General features: G+C 41.5%; 1 protein-coding gene across 4 annotated transcripts in view; it reads right to left on the reverse strand.

Moving 5' to 3' along the window:
* The window catches only part of nphp4 (nephronophthisis 4), a 102,822-nt gene that overhangs the window by 40,510 nt on the left and 41,073 nt on the right, over nt 1-21,239 (reverse strand). For all 4 annotated transcript variants that reach the window (XR_009713789.1, XM_061273107.1, XM_061273106.1 and 1 more), the window contains 5 exons: nt 13,653-13,862; nt 12,822-12,945; nt 7,047-7,099; nt 2,159-2,338; nt 1,118-1,275 (listed from right to left, as the gene is read on the reverse strand). Coding sequence is in view for 3 of the 4 variants with exons in the window: in XM_061273107.1 (XP_061129091.1) it covers nt 1,118-1,275; nt 2,159-2,338; nt 7,047-7,099; nt 12,822-12,945; nt 13,653-13,862 (725 nt within the window). In the remaining variant the exon portion in view is untranslated. The remainder of the gene's footprint in view (nt 1-1,117; nt 1,276-2,158; nt 2,339-7,046; nt 7,100-12,821; nt 12,946-13,652; nt 13,863-21,239) is intronic.

Raw genomic sequence — 21,239 nt, forward strand, 5'->3', positions numbered from 1 at the left:
CATCTCTATGGCAGGCTTGCTGTCTTACCGCTGGACTAAATAATCTATCTCTTCCATCTAAAAGCCAACTCTACTTGGATCATTATCCAAGTAAACACAGCAATACCAGAGTTTAAACTGGCTATACATATAAGAACAATAATACTGGATTATGCAGAACAACCACTGTCAATTAGTAAGACAATCGATACCACTGTGGATAGCAACACAGTCACTTACAGCTGTAATGAACGGCTGTACACACTAAGATACACAGGAGGGTTTTACAGTATGTGGCTTCATTGGTGACTTTGGCCAATCAACATTAACTAATGCGACTCAAACATCCACAATTACAAAGTTGAACTACTTGAGGAATAATGTGAAGTGCCCTTCAAGTACAAAAAGTCACAAAAATATACTGTTGCAATTATCTTTGTAACTTTAAAGACACACAGGCATGCACAAATATTGTGTGGATGTCTGGTGAACGTCTTTGCAACCTTGAACAAACCCTGATGAAAAAACAGTATTCGGGCGATGAAAAAACAGTATTCGGGCGATGCAAAAACACTCACAGGAAAATATACGGGCTTCAGAGATAGGGTGAGAAGTTTGGTCATCCAGGAAAGGATCAGAGTAGAGTCAGATTGGGTGGCTTGGGCGGCTTGGGCATCTAGTTAGGATGGCTCCTGGAAACCTCCCCAGTGAGGTGTTCCCGGCAAATTATTATGTATGTCAGTAATATATTATAAGTGTAAACATGATAAACGGATGTGATTTCTATGTGATGTCCTACTAGTATTCTCACTGTTTACAGCACAGACAGGCAAAAAGTGTGCACGGGCACATACTGTGCTTAGTCACCAATTTCCCATCAGCCTGTAGCACTGACAGAAAGCGGTGTAAGCCAGACACTATCTGTCTGGTGAGTGGCAGTCCACCCAGTGCTTCTTTTGATAAGGAGACTTTACAGAATGTGGTCAGACACAGAGAGGTGAGGTAAATGTTGGAGCATGAAAAAGATAAAAAATGCAAGGTATGGGTGGACAGTATGTATCAATCAAAGGCAATTTACTACTTCAAAAGTCACACTGACTTTGAAGAAACCAAACCATTTTTTTTTTACTTGACACACCTTGGTGTAGTCACACCCACTGTGATAACAGGGGCATGGACAGGAATGAACGGGAGTTCCTGAAGTTGGTCTTCCTCGTGTTTAAGTAAATGGGTCTTATCCCTCTCCGGCTGAATATCCATCTCTAGGTGCGGAACACTGCTGACAACTGAGCCGACCTGAAGAAGAATGGCATGCATGTAATGATGTAATGGGGGAAAATACAACCTAAATCATGAGTGCAGTAAAACTAAAAGTGACAGTGTCAAAACTAAGCATTATCATTTTGCTTGGAAATATGAACATTTGGATGTATAGTAAGTCTTATATTGGCTCTCATTAGGTTGTGCAGGTGTACCTAGTAAAGTGTCCACAAGGTGTAGATGCCTAATGCCTGTGGGTGAACATGGTCCAATTATGCAGAGACAAGGCAGCTTTCACAGGCAAAGTGCTGATATTGTGCTGTGCATACCTATAACTGGGGGAGCAGGTTAGCCTTAGTTCATTTCTGGAAATTATTCCGTAATTAAACACAGCACAGTCTAGCTGACGTCTTCATTTCTTCATTCCCCTGGCTGAAGCAATGAGACTCCGGAAGTCCATAAAGCTGGTTATCAGTTACACCCAGTTAGCTACGTTTACAGGTATTTTCCATTATGTTTGAGGTCTAAAAGCTTTCAATTAGACACATTTGTTGGGAGAAAAAGGCATGACCCAGTATTGTGATTTAAACAATTAAAGCTTTTTGAGATACAGTAGGTGAGACAGAAATGCATTTTAAACCGCAAAAAAAACAAAAAAAAACAATACAGATGAAAAGCGGAAATCTGCTGCACGCAGCATCGGTCATATTTCCACAGGCAAAATAAATGGTTTGAGGCTAAAGTTTAGTTTGGCAGCACAAGTGGAGTACTGTAAACATGTTCTCGAACTCAGTCAGTGACTGCCTGTGTATACTTTGGTTGAAATGATTATGCATGCTGTATTTTGTACAAAGTATTAGTGTATGCTGTCTTTGTGAAGGCCTCTTGGCTTGCTTTCCAACTCTGAGTGTGCACCTACCTCCGTATGTGTGTTTTGTGCATGTCTGTGAACTCGTAGAGAAGGAGCAGCATGTGATGGCCACTGGACCGGCGCCGTTAGGGAAGGCTGGTGAAGAGACGACTGTTGCCATGGCAACCCTGAGCTGGAATTGCTCATGGTCGGGTAGTGTGAGGTAGCTGTCAGTTGAGACAGTGATAGCTGAAAAGAAACACTGGTTAGCTATCATCACGTCATGTTATGTTATATAGCTTGTGATTGTTTTGGTATCATTGTTTTATTATGAATAACAAGGGAGACGCTTGTACTTAATGAGTTTCAAATGACAACCACAATTTAAAACATTACAAATAGTGTTTGTAAAAAATTGGCGGTTTATTCAGTTGACAAGATGCAAATGAAACCTCAAAACCAACTAAAATGTTGGCATGAACAGATGGTGTTGCACTTGTCTGGGAAAACCCAGAAAACATATGAGTCTCCACTAATTTAGATTAATCGAATCAAATCTTATTCTCCTTGTTTTAGCATCTTATCCAACCACCCAAATTACAAAGCATAGTGTCTCCTTTAAAATGCATCTTCTGTGATGTAAAACATCTGCAGTAGGAAGTTGAGTTTCCCTGCCAAAAGCTGTAGAGCCACTATCACAGCACCATCATTAAAGTTAAAGATCCAGGAGATGTCCATTTAGAAGTACTTGACTGCTTAATAGTGCAATGTAACCTGAAATGTTGTAAACTCCATTTAAACTCAATATACAGTGACCCAATGACTTTCCTCATTGCTCATACAATGACTTCGTTTGAGGAGCACTTTGCCAATTTTAAGGAGCATTACAGGTTAATCTCAGCGACCTGAAGGAAGGGTTTTACGAAACAATAAAAGTCTAAAATTATGTTGAATGTAAGGATTCAGCCATCTCAGAATTCAAGTACTGTACATTGACCATTGACACCTCATACGTAGCTGACAATTTGATGGACGGGCCGATGTCTTTACTGTGTAGCAGGTATCGTCCGGTACACAAAGGTTTTCGAATGTTGCCAGGATGTTGGGACAGGAAAGGAGAAAGCAAGTGTAATTTTAAGAACAAACGGTGTAGCAGCCAAGCACACAAAGGAACATATTAGCGAGCTGTCAGAAGGCGACTACTAAGTCAAAGTATGAAGAATTGGCGCTGACAGAGACTAAGCATAGGTGATAATAGAAGGTTCTACACTGAACCTATCCTTTCATCAAATCCATCCCCTCCATCATCATCCCCTCCATCCATCCATCCGCACCAACTGTCCGTCCATCCATCCATCCACCCACCCATCCACCCACCCATCCATCCACCCATCCATCCATCCATCCATCCATCCATCCATCCATCCATCCATCCATCCATCCATCCATCCACCCAGTCCATCCCTCCCTCCCTCCCTCCCTCCCTCCCTCCCTCCCTCCCTCCCTCCCTCCCTCCCTCCCTCCATCCATCCATCCATCCCTACCTGCCAGCCTCCCTCCCTCCCTCCCTAACCCTAACCCTCCCTCCCTCCGTCCGTCCATCCATCCGTCCATCCATCCATCCATCCATCCATCCATCCATCCATCCATCCATCCATCCACTACAACACTGTTCATCTTGTTTAGGGTAGCAGGATAGGACAAAGCCTGTAGTAGGAAGACATTTTAGGTCAACATTTAGCATTTCAAACAAGACTATTTTAAGATGCTGAACTGAACTATGACCCTGGGCGAAATTGTGTTTATTTCTAATGCTAAAAAGCATTGCACTCCAAGGACTGTACCACACAAACATCCAAGGATTTGAGCAAATAGTGCTTCAATCCTACTTGAATGCAAAAATATATGTTCTATACATATTAGTCACGGCTGCTTTTAACCCATATTAGATATTTTTGATGCCCTGCGTCTAATCTGGTGCAACAAAAATACAAAACTGTAGCTTGGGAGAACCAAGGACAACAGGGAATAATAACACCTCTTGCAATACTTTCAACAAATGTTGAAACAAAATAGCTGCTGAGTTTTACAATCCTACAAAAAGGGTTGTAGAGCAGGAACGTAATCATGGTCTTGCGCCCGTTTCAAGAAAATAAGTATTTTTTTAACGACATCTCTGCTTCTGAGGGAAGCCAATTCTACAGGCCCTGGCAGCAGTGCATTAGAACGCTTCCTTTCAAAGATAATACACCTGCCATTCATATTACATTGCAGTTTCATCAAGCTCTGTTCAACAGCCACTATCGGTGGTCTGGAAAGAAAATGGATACCTTGCAATTTGCATGTGACAACAGAAGGACCATTTGTAGTTTGACAAGAAAATATGCTTCAACAATCACACAAAAACTTAGGTCTCTCGCATGGATGGATGGGATGGATGGGATGGATGGGATGGATGGATGGATGGATGGATGGATGGATGGATGGATGGATGGATGGATGGACGGACGGATGGACGGACGGACGGACAGTCGCAGACAGACAGACAGACATTGTTATGAGTATCTGCATTGTGTTTACAACTTGAAGACCGGTGACAAGAGTGCTTGCACAAAGCAATGAACAGTAGTGCTAACATAGAAATGAGGTAAAACGAGACGATTGTCACGGTATCCAAAGACAAGAATGGGATGTAACTTATTCAGCATTACAGGCATCTGTGCAAATGAGTTGTGACTGAGACAGTAGCAGCTGCCAGATCAGCCAGTGCCAACAAAAAAAGTGCAACAGAGACTCACCCTGGCTTGGAGACTACGCGTGCGCTTGCATTTACAGCATGACCATGAAAAACATCCACGACCCGATGCAAAATAGTATCAACATCTACATGGAAAGTCAATGGCTAGCCCAAACGTTGGCTATAAATATCACAGCATAATTAGCATTCTGCACAGCAGCAAACAGGGGGCTAAAAATCAATAATGTATGCAAGCAAGAGAAAGTTGTCAGATCAAACAATGGCTGCCGACAGAATCGGAGAGAAAGGCTTGTTTACGCTCGCCATCCCAGAAAAGGATGCGATTGATTAATCAGCACTTGACAGCCATGTTGACAAGGGAAGAGAAATTTGTTGAGCAGGAAAAGGAAATGGGTTTAGTTGGTTCAAACACTTATTTTTATAGCTGTATCTTTAAAAGCAGAGGAAATGGGAAAAGAGTGCATTTGTGACTACTGCTGCACAACTAGTCAAGATGAAGTTTAGGATGCCAAAAGCAATGTCATGGCTTTACACATTGATTCCCATTTCATCTCTCCATGCGAAGACTTGGAGTGCCATTAAAATGATAGATGAATACATAGCCAAAAAGATTTATGGTGTGCACTCAGAGCAGCCTCAGCAATAATGACTTGTGCTTCACACCGTTATTTACTTAGTCTTTCATATAAATGTAGGAGCTAGAAGAAGAGACATATGCACTTCAGCCATTAGTTGGCTCATAAAACATCTGACATGTTCCCAGGTTATACCGTGAAAAAGTAACACTACTCACTGTTACTCTCCCCTGCAACACATAGCTACAATGAATAGTAGTGGTAATAATAGTACTCGTAGCTGTGCATCTGGAGTGGCTAACGTGCTATCGGGCAGACCGGGCCATTGTACGACGGGGACAGTCGCGAGGAGGTGGGATGTGCGTCTACATCCGTGATGGATGGTGCCGGGACTCTGTGGTGGTATGCGAGCACTGCTCGCCACTGGCGGAGTTTGTGATCTCCAGGCTGTTAGGGTCCTGAACTCTCTCCCCCCCTTCTGCGTAGCGTCCTGTACTTTTGCGCTTTGTTCTGACTGTCTGCTGTGCACTCTTGCCCCGTTTTGCTCCTCTTATTTACTGTGTTATTTGTTTATTAATCACTCTTATTGTTCATTGTTTGTGCCTTCTTGTTTTTATTTTGAGTTGTTTACTTGTATGTTTATCGTGTACTGTGTCTCGTCACCGTGGGATAGGGGAAACGTAATTTCGATTTCTTTGTGTGTTTGGCATGAAGAGATTGACAATAAAGCAGACTTTGACTTTGACTTTTGACTTTGACGAATATAGTAGTACTAAAAAAAGTGTTTCAATCAATGTTCGAAGCAGTTCTTCAGCTGAAAGAAATATGCTTGTCAAATTGAAAAATTCAACTCTCGCTGCTCTTTAAGAAAATACTGAACTTCATTTTATACAAAACTCATTTTGTTGTGCCTTCGACACATTTAAGTACACTAATTTAGTTGATCGGCTTAAACAATGGGTACGGTCCAGAGGTTCTGGATTAAGATGGTTTTACTCTTTTCGAGCAAATATCTTTGGTCAACTTGGGCAACGCCTGCTCAAGCCAATTACCCCTTGTCTTTGGTGTGCTGCTGGGTTCAGTTACGTCCAATTTTTTTACCATTTATATGCTGCCTGCCACTTGGCCAAATTTCTGAGTGCCATAAAGTGTCCTTTCCCTGTCATACAGTCAATACAGGATCCTAGCAGCCTAGCTGCTGTAAAATACTGCCTTTCTGACATTTGTTGGATGACTCACAAAACTATTCAAATGGTAGTTTGTAAACTCATTTTTAAAGGTGCTAAAAATGTATCATTATTATTAATACTCTTGATGTACTTTCTGAAAACAATAAAAGGTTACTAATTAAAGCCACAGCACATGGATTCTTAAAGCTCAGTCATGTTTGCTTGGAAAAAAAAAAAACATAGGCGGGCAATGAGGTGACCAATTGGTTATCACGTTAACTTCAGTTATGAGGTTTAGGGTTTGCATCTGGACTGTGGAGTACACATTAACTCTTGACGTTGGAAAAGAAAAACCTTGGTAAAACAGTGCTCGGGCAATTTCTGCCAAAAGCTTTGAGGAACTATCAAAATAACACGATAAAAGTTCGAATGAACGAGACCTCAATGTTGTTTACCTTAGGGCCCCATGGTGACTCTGGAGAAAAAACCTCGTGGATGTCATTTTGACCTGCAAAATATATGTGCAAAAAGTTGTTGAATCATAAAGTAAGCAGTGACCATCTCAAATTAAATCTGTCACTTGAACTCACATCTTTACCTCCTGCATTCTGAGCTAACAACCACAACGGGATACTCTTGCATTCAAAAATCAAATAATTGGAAATGGAATAAAAGTCACTGCCATTACTTTAAATAGCTAAAAGAAACTATAATGAGAAGATGCCAACACACTGCATTCCGAGTATTGCGCTAACATGAATAGTGGTTCGTATAAAAGATAAATATAAATCCACATTTTACCATGATTACACCAAAGTAGAAAGTGCAGAACGCAGTGTGTGAAATACTAAAGATATTTGAACCGAGTAGTAAATGTATCCACCCTGAAAAAGGGTTAGATTTAGATGTCATTGTGAGTTTTAAGTTCAACAATGATTCTTCCTGAGGTATTTGGTTGGTCGCCATGGTAATTCCGGAACAAAAGGTTTCCCAGCATCTTTGTCCTTCCTCCTACTCTTTGTCGTGCTCTGTGCTGGAGCTCGAATGATCTTTTGGAAATTGCTAGGTCTGCCCGAGGTGTCTCACTGTAGCTCCCATTTGTTCATACAACATGCACACAGAGCTATGCTGGCTCTCTGTCTCAAACTTACGCTTGCATTACCTCTCATCTGAAGACATTTGGCTTGAGGATGTTCGTTTTCATTATTTTCCTTGCCAGTGGCGAATGTTTTACCTGATCAAGATGGACTTTTTTTTCTTAACTGAGCTAAACTATGGACAATACATACAAGCTCAGCAACAACAATAAGACATTTTTGCTCCTACGTTTTTAATTCATTTAAATTTTTCCTTGGCTGAGACTCCCTTTTCATTTTTCCTGCCATATTTGCATCCATCCATCCATCCATCCATCCATCCATCCATCCATCCATCCATCCATCTATTTTTCTACACTTAAGCTCATTAAGATAATGGAAAATGGAGCGTGTTAAAGCACACCTTGTATAATATTTGAAGTCTTGATTTTTCATTTAATACTCATACATTAGTTGTGAATGATTTGGACCTTTTTCCAAGAAAAGTCACTTAATTTTTTATACTTCATTTCTACAATATAGGTAATAGGATTCAAACCTTGACGTGACATTACAGGTCATTTTTGGGGGCTTTCTGTTAAAAATGCTACTTTTTTCTTCAATATCGGTATTTTATTTTAATAGGGATACTTCATTGTCATATTCAGTCAATAAAGACCTTCTAAGAGCTATCTGAAAGAAAAACAAAAATACAAATTCTATCCATGCACGAACATGCACAAAGCCAATAATTATTCAGTGTCTGGAATTAACAAAAGGCAGAGATCATTGGTTTTCCCTCTCAACACATGCTTCAATCACTCAGGCCACTTGGGCTTTCTTCAGAGAGCGCTCTGCTATGCATGGGCCCTTGAAGTGGACCCAGATCAAGACCATTCTTTTCCCCCACAATAAGTTAACAACCTTATTAAAGGGTCCAATCATTGAGCATATGGCCAGGCTCGACTCAACTTATTTGAGCTGTCATGGGAGATGAGTGGCTGTGTGTTGTGTTTACTACAATTTTGATGTATTTACTGGCAGATGCCAAGTACAGAAAATAAGCAGTTTGGGCTTCAATAAGAAATGCAGACAGAGGCACATTTATCTTCAGATGTGTGCAGGATGTAGAATATCTAATAGGGATTTTAGAACTTGTAGTTCAAAAGTTATTTTGGGAGGGATATTATTATATTGGGAATGATAAGGAAGAGCACGCTTGGTAATATAAACCCAGCAGCTTTGAGTAAACCTCCAAGAAAACGTGTAAAGGACTCAGTGGCAAGGTTTTGTTCTACGGTCACATAGCCCTCTGTTAAACCACTTTTATGTGAATTAATAGTATCAATCCATCATCCAGATAGCGGGTATGCTGGAGCCTATCCCAGCAGTCTCTGAGCAGTAGGCGGGGTCCATTGTGAACTGGGTGTCAGCCAGGATCAGCCGGTCCCCTCTGTTTGGAGGGATTATCTTTTATAGTTTGTAACTCCTTTTAGGCCATTCCACAGTGACGCAGTCGCTAGCGGTAAACTCTTTCCCCAGTGTTTCTGCAAAACTTCTCTTGGCAATGTTAATGTTCTTTTTCAGCTGGTTTTGCGACCATTTGTACAGTATTTTGAAAGGTGTCTACCTTAGCCTTCCTGAGTGTCTGAGTTTGGCAGTGAACCATGCCATGTTGAACGAGTGAATTTTTTTTATTGAGACACGTCCTCACAAAAACTAATGTACGATGTCCGTATATTCATTCAAGCTGCCAGCTGAAGTTTCAAAGCCAGTCATCGCATTCCAAACAGTCCTGTAGGGCCGTCTTTGCTTCACTGGTCAACTTTTCACAGTTTTCACTGCAGCTTTGCACGTTTAAAATTGTGCTAATATATATGTTGTGGACCTTGTTCCGCGCCTCCATTGTTGAGGCGGCCGACCGGAGCTGTGGCCGTAAGGTCATTGGTGCCTGTCCTGGCGGCAATCCCCGAACCCGCTGGTGGACACCGGCGGTAAGGGATGCCGTCAAGCTGAAGAAGGAGTCCTATCGGGCCGTTTTGGCCTGCGGGACTCCGGAGGCAGCTGACAGGTACCGGATGGCCAAGCGGAACGCGGCTTCGGCGGTTGCTGAGGCAAAAACCCGGGCATGGGAGGAGTTTGGCGAGGCCATGGAGAATGACTTCCGGACGGCTTCGAGGAAATTCTGGTCAACCATCCGGCGTCTCAGGAGGGGGAAGCAGTGCAACGTCAACACTGTTTACAGTGGAGATGGCGTGCTACTGACCTCGACTCGGGACGTCGTGTGTCGGTGGGGAGAATACTTCAAAAACTTCCTCAATTCCACCTACACGCCTTCCATTGTGGAAGCAGGGCCTGGGGACTCTGAGGCGGACTCTCCAATCTCTGGGGTCAAAGTCACTGAGGTAGTTAAAAAAAACTCCTCTGTGGCAAGGCCCCGGGGGTGGATGAGATCCGCCCGGAGTTCTTAAGGGCTCTGGATGTTGTGGGGCTGTCATGGATGGCACGGCTCTACAACATTGCGTGGACATCGGGGACAGTGCCTATGGATTGCCAGACTGGGGTGGTGGTTCCCCTCTTTAAGAAGGGGGACCGGAGGGTGTGTTCCAATTACAGGGGAATTACACTCCTCAGCCTTCCTGGTAAGGTCTATTCAGGGGTGCTGGAGAGGAGGGTCTGTCAGGAGGTCGAACCTCGGATTCAGGAGGAGCAGTGTGGCTTTCGTCCTGGCCGTGGAACAGTGGACCAGCTCTTCACCCTCAGCAGGATCCTTGAGGGTGCATGACAGTTTGCCCAACCAGTCCACATGTGTTTTGTGGACTTGGAGAAGGCGTTCGACCGTGTCCCTCGGGAGGTTCTGTGGGGGATGCTTGGGGAGTACGGGGTACCGAGCCAACTGATAAGGGCGGTTCGGTCCCTGTATCACCGATGCCAGAGTTTGGTCCGCATTTCCGGCAGTAAGTCGGATTCGTTCCCAGTGAGGGTTGGACTCCGCCAAGGCTGCCCTTTGTCACCGATTCTGTTCATAATTTTTATGGACAGAATTTCTAGGCGCAGCCGAGGCGTTGAGGGGGTCCGGTTTGGGGACCTCAGCATCGCGTCTCTGCTTTTTGCAGACGATGTGGTGCTGTTGGCTTCTTCAGGCCGTGATCTCCAGCTCTCACTGGAGCGGTTCGCAGCCGAGTGTGAAGCGGTCGGGTTGAGAGTCAGCACCTCCAAATCCGAGTCCATGGTCCTCGATCGTAAAAGGGTGGAATGCCCTCTCCGGATCGGGGATGAGATCCTGCCCCAAGTGGAGGAGTTTAAGTATCTTGGGGTCTTGTTCACGAGTGAAGGGAGGATGGAGCGCGAGATCGACAGGCGGATCGGTGCAGCGTCGGCAGTAATGCGGACTCTGTACCAGTCCGTCGTGGTAAAGAGAGAGCTGAGCCAAAAGGCAAAGCTCTCAATTTACCGGTCGATTTACGCTCCTACCCTCACCTATGGTCACGAGCTATGGGTCGTGACCGAAAGAACGACATCACGGATACAAGCGGCCAAAATGAGTTTTCTCCGCAGGATGTCCGGGCTCTCCCTTAGAGATAGGGTGAGAAGTTCGGTCATCCGGGAGAGACTCGGAGTAGAGTCGCTACTCCTCCACGTTAAGAGGAGCCAGATGAGGTGGCTCGGGCATCTCAACAGGATGCCTCCTGGGGAGGTGTTCCGAGCATGTCCCACCGGTAGGAGACCCCGGGAACAACCCAGGACGCGCTGGAGAGACTATGTCTCTCAGCTGGCCTGGGGACGCCTTGGGATCCCCCGAGATGAGCTGGATGAAGTGGCTGGGGAGAGGGAAGTCTGGGAGTCGCTCCTGAACCTGCTGCCCCCGCGACCCGACCCCGGATAAGCGGAAGAAGATGGATGGATGGCTATATGTTGTGATTAAATGGATCTTAAACAGTGGTCAGACAAAGCTGCATGGACAACAGTCTTTCAATATTCCAGCAGTAATTCAAAACGTTGCTTTCCTTGGTGGTACAAACAACGGGCTGCATATACCTAGGAAGTTCATGGATAGCTTTCGCTGTTACAGTCACTTAGAATAATGAAGTTTAAATCTGGGTGCATTAGTTTGAGTTTTAGTGCGCGTCTAATAAAATACTAAGGCTACAAAGCTAAACCCCCACTGCGGTTTATTGGATCAGTTTACGAAAATTATATATATAAGATAACACCAACAGATCACCACATAAACACACTAAATACTGAATGGTAATTGGAGTATTCTTTTGGAGTTCCTATTGCAACAAAGTAACTTCAATGGCTGCCATTTCATTAGATTGCAATTAACCATTATTGTTTTTTTCAAGCAACATTAAGGCATGCTTTGCAAAAATATTAAAGAGATCCTAGGTCTTAACCATTTTCTTTTGTAAAAACGTCCCAAGAATCAACAATTATAGCACACACAGCATCGCCCGCTCTAAACAGCCATATTTAATACAGTCAATTTTGGTGGACTTCTTTATGATGCAAATTAACCACTGCTCATATCAATTTTTGTGAATGTTGACTAAATTGTGATGTAGTGTTAATATTTGTAATTCTTATGACTGCTTATAATAATTTTAGACTATAATAATAACATATACCTTTTTGTAGATAATTAAAGCAAAATAATTTAACGTTTTATACAAATACATACAATTAATATGGCACACAATCTAGCAGGTTGGCATGGCCCTAACAGCAGTTCCACTTATCACATGATACCCATCTAAATTTAAATGCCAGGCCCAGACTTCTGTTGATAAAATAAAAGATGTTGTCAATGACTAGCTCAACAAACAGGTCATTGGGTTTAATTCAATAATTGGTATCCAAATTTTAAGCTGTAACAGGGTTGGACTTTGGAAGAGTTTCTTTGTATTAGCCAGAGTTGACCTCTTCGACATGCACGAGAAAGACATTTCAGCCCAAGTGTTTGCACTTTGACTGCAGTTCCCGTGAGCCTCAGTCATGGAGTGTGCTCATCCTCAACGCTGGATAGTGGATTCTGTTTTACAGGACATGCCAACTTGAGTGAGGTGAAACAAAATTATTTGTCATTACAATTATATTAGTTAAGCAATGGAAAGAATGAAACGCATCTGCAAGAGATAAGGCGACATTTACTTAGAGTGGGCGATGAAGATGAACGTCCCTGACGTGCTCCATCGTCCAACTTTGTTCTCACAGACGTCTTTGGACTGGATGTCATTTTTTCTGAACTGGGGGACAGCCGAAATTTGATCATATCCTAAAAGGTATACAAGTTCAACATTTAAATATTGTGCGGAAAGTTGAAAGATTATGTGTTGTAAAATTTGTCACAAATGATAGAGGCACGTTACAGCAGAGAAAGGTGTGCCTGTCCCTCTTTGGCAGATAAAGATTAAATGATGGGGTTCATAAAAAAAAAAAAATTAACCCCCTAGTCTCTTCGACCTCTATAGAACTTTATAACCTTGACCCTAGTTTGAAAGCCTAGTTAGAAACCCTAAAAGTTGTTTGAAACCGTCGTTGGAAACCCTAACCCTAGTTTTAAAACCTAGTTTGAAACCCAAACCTTGGTTTAAAACCCTCGTCCGGAACCCTAACCCTAGTTTGAAGCCCTAATTGGCGATCGTAAAACTCGTTGGAAACCCTAGTGGGAAATCCTAAACCTAGTTTGAAAGCCTAGTTAGAGACCCTAATCTTAGAAACCCTAAAAGTAGTTTGAAACCCCCGTTGGAAACCCCAACCCTAGTTTTAAAACCTACTTTTTAACACGTGACACTTCTGCAGGTGGCCCAGGCACCCCCTTTGTATCTGTTCTGTGCTATGCTCTGATTGGTTAGTCCTGTGTGGCTTAAGAAAAGCAATTCGGATACCAATATTTTCATATTCGAGGCCGTTGAATTCCTGCAGCACCTTTTTTTCTAGCTGCTTTCTGCTTTCGAGCCTTCGTTCACAACAGTGTGATACCTGAACTGTGCCTGAAGTTGAGAGTGGTGCAGTGCTCTCAGTTGTGGCCGAGCTGTAAACCATGAGTCCAAGAGGGTTTGGCTTTGAACCCCCTTGTAGTACCAGTTGTATCTCTTCCCCCTTCCAGTTTGGCTGCTCGTGGAATGGGCACAACATCGCCCAACAAAGGCACTGCAGGAATGCTGCCCGGGATGTTGATGTGGCAGACAGCTGTGTGATGGGAAAAGACACGGCAACACAGTTACTGACAATGAAATCAATAAGCTCCCATATGCAGTGTTGCAACATCAGTTTATGCAACATATGGTGTGTGTGTGTGTGTGTGTGTGTGTGTGTGTGTGTGTGTGTGTGTGTGTGTGTGTGTGTGTGTGTGTGTGTGTGTGTGTATGTATATATATATATATATATATATATATATATATATATACACACACACACACTCACGCACATATATATACACAGCTCTCTCTCTCTCTATATATATATAAATATATATATACACACACACATATATATGGCATATATATACATATATATATATATATAGAGAGAGAGAGAGAGAGAGAGCTGTATCCACTCAAGGTATTGAAAACATGCCTTGCTCAACTCCGTATGTACGCAATAGTCTGGAGTTGAACCACAGGCTAAATAATGTGTGCTGTGTCGTTGCGCTTAATTAACACAAAACTTTTCAAATGTCTCTGGTGTGTGGACACGCACAACCAAAACCGAGTGAGGCGGTGATTTGTTGGAAAACATCGAAGCCGTCCGTGGGCTCACACGTGAGCTTGTTAGCCTGCAAAATGTGGACCGGCGTTGGCGTCGAGTAGACTGGTGGCCGGGCCATCTCTAAAGCCGGCACGCACTGTGGCAAGCAGAGGAGGACCGACTAATGCCAGAAAGACAAGGTGTGTAAACTTGCCCCCCCCCCAAAAAAGTAATAATCACAATAATTCAGTACTTAAATGTTTTTAACACTTGCAGTACCTTCAAACATATGTTGAGAGATAATTGAAAACACTTTACTGGATCTTTAAGCAAAAACACTAACTGATGGAATTCTTGAAACCAAGCTAAACAAATGAAATGCTCCATAAATATGCGGTATAAATAAAGTCGTATTGTGTTGTATCGTATTGTATCGTTCAGCAGTGTGCTTCTCCATAGCGATGCCAACTCTGGAGCCGGCCAGGTAAAGAAGCGCCATTAGACTTCCCCAGTGCAACAAACGAGCGCCAAAACTGCCTGCCATTCACAGCTAAGGAAAACCTTTACAGAATGTGACAAATGACAGAAGGTGATCCCATCAGAAAGTGACAGGCCAGGAGGGAATATAGGGAAGCACTTGTAAACTGCAGGCCAAAATGTTGGGCGCAATTGAGCTTCTGGGACTCAGGAGGCCTATCCTGAAAAACAACTTGAAAATACAGGGGGAAAATTGCTACTGGAAACATAGCGTAAACGTAACCTTGAGGTCGTGGTTGAGCTGCAAGCATTCATGCCAACATTAACTTATGGAACGTGGCGAGTATAATAAAATAAAATAAAAACTGGTACCCAGAAACAACCGACACTAGCATAGAAAAATAAAACACAAATTCCACACGGTAAGGTCAGAGCTGATATTTAAAACCTCGAACCTGAGAGCTGAGCTACTTTGAAAAAGGCAAGCCGAGAAAGGCCGTGACAACCCGCTTATCTGATTGGATGGGACACATAGGCGTTTAAGCAATGTAGTGTCAGGGAACGCCGCTCTACACCCAACTTTGATTCATATGTTTTTATTTTCTTCCTTTCAAATGATTAACTTTTTGTGTGATGAGCTTGTATGTTTGTCCAACAACCAACCAACCAACCAACTTTTTCTTCCTTTCAAATTGTTAACTTTCAGTTTGATGAGCTTTTCCTTTTGTCCAACCAACCAACCACTCTATCAAGCAAACAAGCAATCCTTCTTGGTTTATTATTGAATCAAATTTGAATGGCTTACCCATAATGTCTGCTTTAAAGATCTCCTCATTGTTCAATGAATACATTTAGTTAGTTGAGAAAATCTTGCTTCATAACATGGACTCAAAATATGAGTGAGTGCGGAAATATTTGGGCAGCCTGTGTCTGTTTGAAAATGATCACCACTGAAAGTAGTCATCATGTCAGCTATAACTAATTATTGTTAAATGTGCGAATAATGGTCAGAATTAAACTTGGCAGGCATGTCCTCAATTGTCAAGAACAATTTAGTTAAATAGTACGATCCTGACTGTTTCATTTTAACAGGGACAGATTAGAGATGTTTATTTCAAATTGATGTTGACCCTGAACGAACACACACAAAAATATCATTCTTGCATTTAACATCAACATTTAGCTTATCAAATGTGACATATTCTAGCACTGCATTAACACATTTCTAATGGCACATCCTTGTATTTGGGTCTATTATTTCCAGTATGAAACTTTAAAAAGTTTACATTGCTGGAATCTGGGTTGTAACACTCTGTGTGCATATATTTTGATGATTTAATAGTTCAACTCTAGCCCCTAACCTTAAGTGCAAAAAATGCCTTACTGCCGCAATTCTATTTATTTCCACATTCTTCGGCAGTGCAAAAAAAACCTTGCTTATTTTTCAATAATAATTTATTGTACAGTATTGGCTTTCTAAGCACAGGAAATAATTATTTAAACTGCAATTGTTGCATTCACCCTCTCCATAGGGAACCTTAAATCTAGGTCACACAGAGTTAAGGAAAGCTTTCCCGTGGATGAATATGATTCACAGTCTGCCCTGTTGCACCTATACTATAAAAATCGTGGGAAAGTAAAAATAAAAGAAAGAAATGAAAGAAAGAATATGGGGTGAAAGATTGACGTCCTCCACGAGGGACCGCAGGCTTTTGCTGAATCGATTAATAAGCTGGTCAGCTTCATACAACTTTAATCAATCACAGGTAGAATACACAAGGCGCACAATATACAGTACACAGCCATCCTGATAGTGGCCATTGTTCAAAACAAAGTGAAACCCACCATGGTTCACTCAATAGCATTGAGTCCATTTTTTTTTTTTTTTTTTTTTTACATGAAAGCCATAAGCATTTGCTACAGGTCATCAGTCAAAAAAATATATAAAAATAAAAATAAATGTAAAAAAAAAAACTAAATATAAAAAACTATGCCGGAATACCATGCAAATCACTAGCGCCTTTGGTGATCCTGACATAGATGGCAGCATACGTCCTCATATGTGCTGCTGTATTACAAATCTGGAAAGAGATAACATCAGCTCTCTGCATAAGAATGTTTAAGAAAGTGGATGAGAAGCATTTTACTTTGTCAGTCACAGTAAAATCGGGAGCATCAGTATTTTTTGTTGACTCAGTAAAAGCTTATTCCACACAAGTGGACTAAGCTGCCAACAGAGGTGAAGTCAGCCCCTAGTATAAATACTTTTCATTCACACCTTTGGAGAAGGCTTTTTTAAGCATTTAAAATCAATTTCACTGTCAGTTTAGAAACCTACTTTTTTTTCCTTTACTTTGCTTTTAAATGCCCTAAACTATTTTGTTAGTGCATGTATGTAATTGTCCTCAATGTACGTTCTTTTAATAAAATCTACATTTGTTAAGATAGTAGGGGCATGCAGAAAAAACTACTCTAAAGAAAGTTTTGGACTTAAGGATTTCTGTATATGTCCAATTTAAGCCATTACGAGTCTAAAAATGGTTTATCAATGTTATTTCATCCATTATAGCTAAGGAACACGAAGTAAGTACCCCCTCACAGGGAGATTTTTTTTCCATGGCTATTTCTTTGTTAATTAGCAAGATAATGCAAAACTTATTAAACAGATTCTCCAAAAGTGCATGTTTAGCACTTTCTTTTATTCCTTTATTTTTCCTTTTCCTGTGAGCAATGCATGGATCCAACCATTCATCACGGGGCAAGCTGGAGGTGGGGGTACACTCTGGACTGGTCACCAAGCCCATCACAGAGCAGATAATAGCTCTAAACAAGCATTCACACTCACATTTACAACAATGATCAATAAAGAGTAGCATACGGGTGTTTGGAATGCGGAGAGGCGGTGGGGGATACCTGAAGAAAACGCACAAGCGCATGCTAAATCTCAGACTTGAGGGGCATACAATGGCAACCAATTTGTAAAATGCTTGAATCCTTACAACTAAACTTAATTACTAGCAGGTTTAAAAAGACAAAAGAAAAGACATGCTGACTGAGTCAATGATAAATATAGCCAGTTGTTTTTTGTGGGTACCAAAAACTGAACAGACCTATACAAAAGCAGGATGTTGAATGTAGTCCACCAATATTTTATTATACAGGCCATTACGTAGATACTCCAGGGTCTCCATGGAAACTACTGAGAAGCTATTCTCTTAATGTCAAGCCTTGAGAACCATCACAATGATTCCTAAGCTGTTATTCTTCTGTTTGTTTACATATGATGAGACTCTCCAGCGCTTCACACAAATTAAGTAGCAGAGAATTGCGAATCAATATTCAATTCCTATGGGGAGTTTGTTTGCTTCAGACTATAATTTGACCCTCAACCATTAAAAGCACAACTCTTTCATTGAATTGGAAAAGCAGAAGTATACAGCAGATCGCAGCAATGACTCACTCAGTAAGAAGTGCTTTCTGCTGTTCATTTACTTGGTTAACTTGGTTAGGGATTAATATGACACTGTATGAAATATTCCACATGCATGTTTTCAACATAATATATATATAATATATATATTTTACTGTTACAGTTCGAAAATATTATGCTACGCAGTGAAACCGGTAAAAATCCTAAGGAGCCCGATGAAGTCATACACGTCAAGCATAGCAGAAAAGAAACCTTGAGCAACGTGACTGTCTAGCACACGAGCGATCATTCACCTTGTATTATTCAATGAATATGGTACTGTGTAGGAGTTATTCGGGGGCAGAAATGCTGGCTGAGCTCTAAGAGAATGCGAGAGACAAAGAACTAATCGGGGGCCCTTTCTACATGGTTGCCTACAGCGTTGGAGAGAGAGCTTTTACTCTCCTACACTTATTGCACATGTTCAGTCGCCTGATCATCAGAATGAGAAAACAGTTTTATCTTCAATACTTGCTAAGAGAAAATAAGTAAGAATATGAAGGCCGAAAGGGGCTGTGGGCTAGTCTTCACAACTACATCTCTTTAAAACATGCATTACATGAACATCCATGACTGAGATCAAGCAAGGAATAACATATTCATAATCAACTGACGGGATCTCTTAAAAGCAGTGTATCCACATTGAAAGGAAAAGACAATGGGGGAAAAGAGAAAGAATATCCTTTTGAGAAGAAAAGCTCATAGCGGCACGAATCGCTATCCATTTCAACGCTTAGTTTTTGCACTGGGGAACGATGTGATCTACATATGAACTGCATAAACGTCAGAGAGCTTAGGGTATGAAACAACAGGATTAAAGGAATCTCACTGGGACTGTTTACTTGTGGTTTCAGTAAATAAACAGGGATAAGAGTTTCATTCAAAATGGGGTTAAACTCACATGCAGGCATGTAATCCATGCGCACACAGTCCATGGTTAGTCACACACAAAAGCTGGAGGATGACAATGAGAAGTTGTGCGAGTGGAGGTGGTGTTTAATGGCATTATGATTTAAAAAATATACTGTAGGAACCAGCTCTGATGCTCGCACATGTTGGCTTGAAGAGTTTGACACATCCACAAAGTAACAAAGTAAATCTAAAAGTCTCATTTAACAATACCAGATGCAGACAGCTTTCAATCGTTTGTAGCAGTAAAATACACTGAGTATTGTACATCATCATCTGTTACTTTAGAGCAGCGATGAGAGGGAGCCAATTACGTGCAAGTCAAGTCATTGACTTCTAATTTCACTACACTACAAAAATAGAATATAAACTAACGAGTTATGGTATAACAAATTAGGCTTAAATAGCTGTCACAACCGTTAACTCAACGTTTTGATGCAAGGAACGTATCTATGCATACATACATGCATACATACATACATACATGCATACATACATACATACATACATACATACATACACACATAAATTCTATTTTAACAGTCATAAGGTTTTACAAAAGTTTTAATAGTGCATGCAATTGGGGAGGAATCGGAATAAAAATAACAGCCTATGGCAAAAACAGGGAAGCACCAATATTTCTCACAAAGTTACACTGAAAACAATAACAGGCTATGTCACTGCTCATGTAATTGCTCCAACAGGCAAAACATTTGCAAGGGGAAGAATCCATTAATCTTGTTTGCAAATGTAAAAGAAAATAAAATCTATGTTTCAAATACTTGCCAGGTTGGAAAAGACTTGAGATCTGTGACCTGGAGCCAGGCCCCCTCAAAAAAAATCATCAAACTTAAGGAGGAACATAAAGGACAATGGGAAAATGGAGCAAAACCATCCAAAGGTAGCAGACTGTGAATTCTGAGTCTAACACAGCTGAAATTCCATTATCCCTGAAAATGGGAGGAAGAGGGAGGAAAAGTCATTAAAGGGTCCAATATTCACCATCTACAAGGTCAAGTACGACTTGTTCCTGAACTCCAAAGTGACACTATTATTGTTAGATATAAAACTTTAGGGATGGTGCTGGTTGCATCTTTTGAAGCAGAAAAGAACTATAGCTCCAGCTTTGTGTTGGATAAAATGATAAGACACGATGAAAAAAAGAGTTTCCTAGAGCACAGCGTGAATTAATCCTAAATTAGGAGGATGTGAGCACTGATGGGAGACTGGGCCTGACAGTTATTACTATTACCGCATGTCTGTTGGGTTTTTCAAGTCATTATTTCAGCCCAGAAGACTGCAGCGGCCACCAGCCCAGTGCTCCTACTACTGTACTCATAGTCTCCACAATGAGAAGCCCTGGAGGGGGGGAGCCAACTCGTGCTGAGATCATTAACTTAAGAGCACTAAACCATTCACATTTTCATCCATCTGCATGAGTAGCTCAAATGAACCCGGCAGGCTATATACTGTGCTGGGAAAATTAGACTTTGCTTTCGATCACGGCTTCAAGGAGACCCTTTTGCAAGGCATGTTTAATGTTTTCACTTCATTAGAAGTTTTGGATCTTGAAAAATTAAAAGAAATGGAAATACAGAATAAAGATAATGACCCCATCTACAATCACCACTGAGATCTTTTAGGAAAATATATGAAAATTAGAAAAAGTCCGATACGAATCAAAGGGCTTTTTATTTCTATTTTTAAAACCCCCTGGTTTTGGAGATCGTGTCCAGATCTCCCATCAAAATTCTATATGACATGCAATATTATTAAGACAATCACAGTGCATACAACATTGCTGTATTCTTAGGCGGAAAAATAAGATAACATATTTAAGGTCTGTAACTGCAATCAAGCGGGAGCTGGAGCACGCCGCAGTTTTGATGCCATGTTTTCTTCAGGTGGTACATAGCAGTGTATAATTTCTGTCTCCTGTTATTGCTTTTCTACCGGAGTGCCTGTTGCACTTATTGGTGGTCGCCTGGAGGACGTTTTATACTGTGTTATGTCGAATTCAAGTG

Source organism: Syngnathus typhle, linkage group LG2 (genome assembly GCF_033458585.1).
Source record: "Syngnathus typhle isolate RoL2023-S1 ecotype Sweden linkage group LG2, RoL_Styp_1.0, whole genome shotgun sequence".
NCBI classification, from domain to species: domain Eukaryota; kingdom Metazoa; phylum Chordata; class Actinopteri; order Syngnathiformes; family Syngnathidae; genus Syngnathus; species Syngnathus typhle.